The sequence below is a fragment of the Rattus norvegicus genome, chromosome 6 (genome assembly GCF_021556685.1).
Source record: "Rattus norvegicus strain SHRSP/BbbUtx chromosome 6, alternate assembly SHRSP_T2T, whole genome shotgun sequence".
Classification (NCBI taxonomy): domain Eukaryota; kingdom Metazoa; phylum Chordata; class Mammalia; order Rodentia; family Muridae; genus Rattus; species Rattus norvegicus.
This window is the reverse complement of record NC_141539.1, coordinates 27,320,728-27,329,622: the sequence shown is the minus strand read 5'-3', so window position 1 is coordinate 27,329,622 and position 8,895 is coordinate 27,320,728. Positions and strand designations below refer to the sequence as shown.

Below are 8,895 nucleotides of genomic sequence, written 5' to 3'. Positions count from 1 at the left end.
CCCTTCCGCTTGAGAAAAGCGAATTCTCAGAGCGTCTTCCGGCGGGAGCTGTACGGCTCCTTACCATGGTGAGTTGGCCATGGGGTGTGCGGGATTCTTGCGGGGTGTTTCCTCCTGCTTCCTCGCCCGAGCACCCTGCTCTACCACAGCCGCTCGGAACCGCGTGGTCGAGGCTGCGCTGGGGTCCCCAGAGCTCCGGTCATTTAAGGGTTCCTGCTCTGTGCCTTTACAGCTGGGGATCCCAGATTTTCCTGATGTTAAAATTAAAACATCAGCTGAAAACAGGTGAACACCATCAGTGACTAGGGTAGCGATGCTTGAGCGGGGTCTTATAGGGCGTGTTCACTCGTTTGCATTTGCATTTTAGTGTTTAAATATAGCTGGGCACTGACCATTCTCCTTTAAGCACCAGCGGCTACAGAAAGGGTTAGTGGAGCAACTAGTGAAAGATTCTAGTATACGCAATGGTTGTTGGAATATCATGTTTTTCCTAAATATCATTAGGTTAATTAGTTCTTGTGTTAAGCTGAGTATTATGACATATGCCTGTGGCCTACAACTCAGTAAGCTGAGACAGGAGGGTTGCAATTTGAAGTCCGTCTGAGTTACATAGAGACCCTACCCGAAAAAACAATATCTAAAAACCAAACAACAAAACTCACAAGTCAAACATGATTCTCCCAGTTTTACTTAAAGGTGAACAGGTGGTTGCTTTTCAGATGTCAGGATGCTGGCCAAGCCCTTACTGGTAACTTACATATGACAATGACATATTTCTGTTCTTACTGTTTATTCTTTGGATAGTAAAAAAAAAATTAGGGGTTGGGGAATTTATCTCAGTGGTAGAGAGCTTGCCTAGCAAGTGCAAGACCCTGGGTTTGTCCTCAACGCGGGGGGCGGGGGGGACACAAAATAACAAAAAAAATTACATAAAAATGTGAAATGAAGATCTTTTAAAGAATTTCCAGTATTATTTTAAATTGTGTGGGTATGTGCTTGTGAATGCAGCTGTCTGAGAAAGCCAGAGACATTAGATCCCCCGGAACTGGAGTTATAGGCCGTTGTGAGCAGCTGTGAATGCTAGGAATCAATCTTGGGTCCTCTGGAAAGAACAGTTAAGTGTTCTTAAGTACTGAGCCATCATCTCTCTGGTTCCAAGTTTTTTGTTTTTTGTTTAATTTTGTGTATGGCTGTTTTGTGTGCCTGTTTGCTGGTGCACGAAGCACGTGCCTGGTGCCTGGGGAGGTAAGAAGACAGTGTTGAATCTTCTGGAACTGGAGTTACAGACTACTGTGAGTGCCACATGGGCACAGGGAACTGAACTTCTGTCTTTGTAAGAGCAGTAAATACTCTTAACTTGTGAGTCATAGTTCTAACCTTTGATAGAGGGGAAATCACTCAGTACTTTCATAAAATTTCATTAATCCTTTGGGTACAGAAAATGGGTAAAATAAAACAGCTGTGGTGAATGCCTTTAATCCCAGCACTCTGGAAGCAGAGGCAGGTGGGTCTCAGAGTTCTAAGCCAGCCTGGTCTCTGGTCTATAGAGTGAGTTCCAGGACAGCCAGCGCTATACAGAGAAACCCTGTCCCAAAAAACAAAAGCAGGGGATGTAAAATTTAGCTCTTTGTGGGGAAGAACAGTGACCAGACAACCTTCAGTTATTCCAGCTTTTTTTTTTTTTTTTTTTTTTTAAATCTGGGTTTCTTTGTTTATTTTTTTCATCCTCTAGGCAGAGCTAGTGATGAGCTGCTCTCCCAATGGCCCTCCCCCTGAGCTTTTAAGTACACTGTAGCTGTCTTCAGACACACCAGAAGAGGGCATCAGATCCCACTACAGATGGTCGTGAGCCACCATGTGGTTGCTGGGATTTGAACTCAGGACCTCTGGGAGAGCAGTCAGTGCTCTTAACCACTGAGCCATCTCTCCAGCCCTATTCCAGCTTTAAAGAAATAACCATGCACTATATATATATATATATATATATATATATATACACATATATATATATATATACACATATATATACACATATATATACACATATATATATATACATATATATATACATACATAATAGCTGTGTCATTTGAAGTAGACCTTGTACCTAATTTGCATATGTCATTCCATTTGCCTGTGTTATTTGTGGAGGCCAGATGTCAGTGTCAGGTGTCTTCCTTAACTGTTTCCCTTTTTCGTTTCCCCCACGTTATTTTGAGACGTGGTCTTCGACTGATCTCGGAGCTCATATATTCTAGACCGGCTGGTCAGCAAGTTCTAGGAATCTTATTTTTCTGCCTTTCTGAGAATTGAACCTACAGCCAGATTTCCCCTTGTGGAATGTAGGGGAGGGAAGAGCAATTTTATATGTATAAATACCTGTTTCATAAAACACCAAACAAACAAGCGGAGGCCCCAGATTTTTCTGGTGAGAACATTAGACACAGAATGAAGTAATAATATATGGGGTCTATGCATGTGGACTTGTAAGAATGTGCTGCAGACCACACCACAGGCCCAGACTTGTGTTGTCTGCTCGGGTCTGTTTTCAGGTTTACAAGGAAATGGTTTTGTGACTTTCATGTCCCGAGGAAGAAAATTCCCCATGTGAAGTGCAGTGTTTTCTTAGAAAATGGGAAGAAAGTAGAACAATCAGCATCAGTAAAGTTATTAATCATTGACTTCTGATTCCTGTGACAAGGCGGTGACTGTTGTGTGATAACTGTCCGACAGTAACCGCACAAAAGCGCTGTAGTTCAGAATACTCTAAGAAGACTTCATGCCAAAGGTGGAACATGAAACAGTCCTGGGTAACCTCCGCAGCCATTCTCTCCCCTCCTCATTTACTCTCTGTGCGTGCGTTATGGGTGCCTGGACGCACGTGAAGGGCAGAGGTCAGTGTTAGGTTCTTCATTCTCTGCCCACTTTATTTATCGTGTGTATGTGGTATGTGTACCTGTGTGTGTGTGTGTGTGTGTGTGTGTGTGTGTGTGTGTGAGAGAGAGAGGGGGGGGGGAGGGAGGGGGACATTGGGATCTTCCTCAGTCAACCTTCACATATGTATTATATCACTTATTTATTATTTACTTGTTTTGAGACAGAGTCTCACTGTGTAGTCAGCCCAGGTTTGCCTCAAAGTCAGAGACCCTCCTACCTCCGTCTTGCTGGTGCTGGGATTAAAGGCATGTACTACACCCTGCCTCTTCACATTTTTGGAGACATGAACTCATCATTCCACTAGGTTTGCTTACCAAAGAGCTCCAAGGAGGGTTGGAGAGATGGTTCAGTGGTTAAGAATGCTAGTTGGCTCTTCGAAAGGACCCAGGTTTAATTCCCGACAACCACATGGTAGCTCACATCCTTCTGTAACGTTAGTTCCAGGAAATCGAACTCCCTCTTCCAGCCCCTATGCAGGCAAAATACCCGTACACATAAAAAATACATTTTCCCTAAAGTCCAACCGGGCAGAGTGGCACATGCCTGTGATTGCCGCACTTGCTGGGCAGAGACAGATTTCTCGTGTTTACCAGGTGGGTCCCTGAGAGCCAGCCTGGTCTACACAGTGAGTTCCAGGCAGCCTGAGCTACATGAGAAACCTTATCTCAAGAGAAAAAGGATCTCCATGAATTTCACCTGTCTCTCTCACCCTCTACCTCCTCAACCCTGGGTTGTAGTTGCGTCTTGTATCATCCCATGCTTTCAGAGCAAGCACTTCCTACAGTGACCCGGCTCCCCAGCACACTCCACAGTGTCAGGATGGCATAGGAAGTGACCCTCTGCCTTTTAAATACCCTGCTGCCCCTCTTAGCCTAAAACTTTTTTTTTAAAGATGTATTTTATGTATATAAGTAGCTGTCTTATATACATAAACACCACCAGAAGAGGGCATCAGATCCCATTACAGATGGTTGTGAGCCACCATGTGGTTGCCGGGAATTGAACTCAGGGCCTTTAGAAGAGCAGCCAGTGCTCCTAACCGCTGAGCCATCTCTCCAGCCCAGCCTTGAAACTTTTTTAAAAATATTTATTTTATTTATATGAATACACCGTAGCTGTCTTCAGACACACCAGAAGAGGGCATCAGATCCCATTACAGATGGTTGTGAGCCACCATGTGGGTGCTGGGATTTGAACTCAGGACCTCTGGAAGAGTAGTCAGTGCTCCTAGCCGCCGAGCCATCTCTCCAGGCCCCCGCCCCCAGCCTTGAAACTTAAAGTAACATAAGCCCATGGGATGAAGCGGGGACCAGAGATGAATGGCCCAGCACCTCAGAGCACCTCCCCGTCCCTGACACTCTCCGCTTCCCTAGGCAGCTTGGTCAACAGCTTATTTAGGGGTCAAAATATTCCATACATCTTTTCTTGCCTTCTTTTGCTTTATCGTGGGATAAAGCACCCACTATAAACCAGCAGTTCTCAACCTGTGGGTCGGGACCCCGTTGAACATTGAAAGACCTTTTCACAGAGTTTGTTTCAGATACCCTGCATATCAGAAATTTACATCACAATTCGTAAGAGCAGCAGAGCTACAGTTATGAAGTACCAACAAAATATTCATCGTTGAGGTCACCAGAACATGAGTAACTGTGTCAAGGGCACACAGCATTAGGTAGGTTGGGAACCACTGGCCTAAGCTGCCCTCAAATTGGATCCTGCCTCTGACTCTAGTGCTTAGATTACCGCTGTGTACTGTCACCAGCTTCCACACGAGTCTTTAAGAACATGTGTTTCACTTCAGAGGAAAATAGTCTGTGTTTAAAAGAATATTTTTTATTTTATATGTACGGGTATTTTTCCTCCATATATGTCAGTGCACTAAATGTGTACATTACCCATAGAAGCCAGAAGAGGACTTAGCTTCTCTGAAACAGTTGGACTTGAAACTGACATGGGTGCTGAGAATTGAACTCAGGACCTCTGGAAGAGCAGCCAGTGCTCATAACTGCTGAGCCATCTCTCCAGCCCCATCTATTCTTTTTAAAAGTGAATGGGGAGGGAGAGGTATGGTGGTGGCACATACCTTTAAGTCACAGCACACTTGAGGTAGAAAAAGATGGATCTCTGAGTTCAAGGCCAGCCAAGGCTGTCCAGAGAAACCCTGTCTCAAAAAGAAAAAACAAAAAATAAAACAAAACAAAACAAAACAAAAACCCAACAGCAATAAGATTGAATGGGAGCAGTGGTTCTCACCCTGAGGGGACACAACCCTTTCACAGGAAACACAGATATTTATATTACCATTCATAACAGTAGCAAAATTATAGTTATGAAGTAGCATTGAAAATAATGTTATGGGGGTTGGGATTTAGCTCAGTGGTAGAGCGCTTGCCTAGCAAGCGCAAGGCCCTGGGTTCGGTCCCCAGCTCCGAAAAAAAGAAAAGAAAAAAAAAAAGAAAATAATATTATGGTTGAGAGTCACCACACAAACTGAATTGAGGGGTCATAGCATTAGGTAGATTTGAGATCCTGGTGTAGTGCCACATGCCTTTAATCCCAGCACTGGGGAGGTAGAGGGCGATCTCTCTGAGTTCAAGTCCAGCCTGGTCTACATAATAAGTTATAGGTCAGCCAGAGCTACATAATGAGACCTTGCCCAAAAAAGCAAAAACAAAAGAAAACAAAAAGTTAAAACTGAGTTAATTTATCAGGGCTTTTTGGGTGCACTAATATTGGCCTTTGCGGCCAGGTTTAAGTTAGCTACAAAACACAGTGTTTGCTTTACTGGTTTATTACATTTTATGAAAAATTTCAGACGTATAATAGTAACTACTACCTTTCATGATCATCATCATCTTTTTTTTTTTTTTTTTTTTTTTGACCTCAAAAAGTGCTGTGTAGCCTAGAACAGACATGAACTTGTGATTCTCTTGTGTCCCATCTCCCAAGTGCTAAGATTCTGTGCCTGGCCCCAATCTTTCTCACACCAGATTGCTAGAACTTGGCAGCAGTGGTGGGGCAGATGCTTTTCTTTCTTTTTAACCTCCTTAGTCTTAGCATAATGAAACTAACATCTAAGACTGACTTACACCTTCCTGTAACTTCTGGAGTGTGTTCTCCCAACAACTAGGACAGTCCGCCGCTTCAGTTCAGTCTGAAGGTTTTTCACACTTGGATCTTTTCATTTGAGTTTTGTTTTCCAGGCAGGTTCCCAGTATGAATCTCCTCAAGGCACACTCACAGCCCAGGGCCAGGGTTTTTTAGCAGCGTCAGTATTTGACTCAAAGCTCAGCGAAGTAGAAATACACTGGGTTGTTATAGTGACTGTGCCTTGACCCTTCAACAGAGTACTTTGCTAAAACCAAAATATGTAATTAACTGGCTTCTCAGCAGTGGGATTATGACATGTTACTCTTTGACGACCAGGAATGAGCTCTCTCCCTCCTTCAAAATAATTGCTTTTTGGAATAACAAAATTTTCTCTTGAAACATAGCTGTTATACTTTGTTTTAGAAACCTCATCCAGAAAACTTTAGAGGAGCATATTTTCAGTGCAAGGAAAGGTAGGTCTTTCTGGGCGTTAACAGAAGCTATTAATGATCACACTAGCCCTGTACTGCTGTAGGTTACCGCGATCATGGGGATTCCCTCAGATTCTTTGCCTAAACGCCTAAAAGAGAACACAGGAGGGCTTTACCTGTACAGTTGCTTAGTTGTTAGGTAAAGTATAATATTTGGGGAGGAAGATTATCCAGAGCTAGAATGCCTAATTATCTGCTAGCAGGTTTGAGGTGTTGGCCAACTTATCAAAACTGACTTGACTTGCCTCCCATAGGGTTATTTGCATATCAATAAGGGCCTGTAACTTGTGTAGAGTATTTCCCACGTAGAACAGTCAGTAAGGTAGGTGTTGGCACTATCAAATCACAAGAGCATTAAAGATTATTAGATATTTAAGGCTGATTTGTATTTCTATGTTTGTCTTAAAGGGGACGATTCATCTCTTTCGAAAGCCACAGAGATCCTTTTTTGGAAAGTTACTACAGGAATTTAGACTCGTAGCAGCTGACCGAAGGGTAAGTCCTTCAACCTTGGCTTGAAGTATCGCAAAGCCACATTATTGCACTGAGGTGAGGATGGGGGGACTGGAGATGTGACTCAGGTTAAGAGCAGTGGCTGCTCTTGCAGAGGACCCCGCTTCAGTTCCCAGCACCCACATGGTGGCTCATAGCTACCATAGACTCCGTCCAGGTGATTGACGCCCTTTCTGGCCTCCACGAGCATCAGCTGCACCAGGTACAGGCAAAGTAAAAACCAATTGTCACTGTCTATCTTGAGTGCTGTGCCCCTTCCCTCTGGAAAGTTCTTAACTCTTTAAGTTCTCACTCACTCTGTCTTGTCCCTGTTCCTGAGCTACTGAGTCTGAGGAAACCAACCCTGCTGACTTGGCTCACTGCCAGTCGATGACAAGCCACGGGCGCTCCTCTTGTTGAAGTTCTGTACTTCACTCAGTTGCCCACACTTCTAGATGCTGTGCATGCCACAGTACACATGTGGAGGTCAGAGCACACCTTGGGAATCAGTTCTCTCTTTCCACCATGAGAGTTGCAGTTCTGTTGATCTGTGTTGATCTGTTTGCCATAGTTAGCAAGAATTGGTCTCTTTTCCTTAAAATATGGCATGCTTTCTTCTTCCCAACATGTCCATTATCTCTCAGTCACTATCAGCACCTTCCTCCCCTCTACACTGTGGAGTGTGAGCCCTCCCCTCTTCTCTGTGGACTGTGAGTCCCTCCCCTCTGCACTGTGGACTGTGAGTCCCTCCCCTCTGCACTGTGGACTGTGAGTCCCTCCCCTCTTCTTTGTGGACTGTGAGCCCCTCCCCTTGCACTGTGGACTGTGAGCCCCTCCCCTCTGCACTGTGGAGTGTGAGTCCCTCCCCTCTGCACTGTGGACTGTGAGCCCCTCCCCTTGCACTGTGGACTGAGAGCCCCTTCCCTCTGCACTGTGGACTGTGAGTCCCTCCCCTCTGCACTGTGGACTGTGAGCCCCTCCCCTTGCACTGTGGACTGTGAGCCCCTCCCCTTGCACTGTGGACTGTGAGCCCCTCCCCTTGCACTGTGGACTGAGAGCCCCCCTTGCACTGTGGACTGCGAGCCACTCCCCTCTGCACTGTGGACTCTGAGTCCCTCCCCTCTTCTCTGTGGATTGTGAGCCCCTCCCCTTGCACTGTGGACTGTGAGCCCCTCCCGTTGCACTGTGGACTGAGAGCCCCTCCCCTTGCACTGTGGACTGAGAGCCCCTCCCCTTGCACTGTGGACTGAGAGCCCCTCCCCTCTGCACTGTGGACTGTGAGTCCCTCCCCTCTTCTCTGTGGACTGTGAGTCCCTCCCCTCTTCTCTGTGGACTGTGAGTCCCTCCCCTCTGCACTGTGGAGTGTGAGCCCCTCCCCTTGCACTGTGGACTGTGAGTCCCTCCCCTCTGCACTGTGGACTGTGAGCCCCTCCCCTTGCACTGTGGACTGTGAGTCCCTCCCCTCTGCACTGTGGACTGTGAGCCCCTCCCCTTGCACTGTGGACTGTGAGTCCCTCCCCTCTTCTCTGTGGACTAAGAGTCCCTCCCCTCTTCTCTGTGGACTGTGAGCCCCTCCCCTCTTCTCTGTGGACTGTGAGTCCCTCCCCTCTTCTCTGTGGACTGAGAGCCCCTCCCCTCTTCTCTGTGGACTGTGAGTCCCTTCCCTCTGCACTGTGGACTGAGAGTCCCTCCCCTCTTCTCTGTGGACTGTGAGTCCCTCCCCTCTGCACTGTGGACTGTGAGCCCCTCCCCTCTGCACTGTGGACTGTGAGTCCCTCCCCTCTGCACTGTGGACTGTGAGTCCCTCCCCTCTTCTCTGTGGACTGTGAGCCCCTCCCCTCTTCTCTGTGGACTGTGAGCCCCTCCCCTCTTCTCTGTGGACTGT

The 8,895-nt window shown here is 46.3% G+C and overlaps 1 protein-coding gene across 2 annotated transcripts in view; it reads left to right on the top strand.

Annotated features, from left to right (window-relative positions):
- Positions 1 to 20: 20 nt before the first annotated feature.
- Slc30a6 (solute carrier family 30 member 6) overlaps positions 21 to 8,895 on the top strand; it is a 30,017-nt gene continuing 21,142 nt past the window's right edge. For both annotated transcript variants that reach the window (NM_001277279.1, XM_087552498.1), the window contains 2 exon segments: positions 21 to 68; positions 6,927 to 7,013. In NM_001277279.1, the coding sequence (NP_001264208.1) occupies positions 66 to 68; positions 6,927 to 7,013 (90 nt within the window). In that variant the 5' untranslated portion in view covers positions 21 to 65.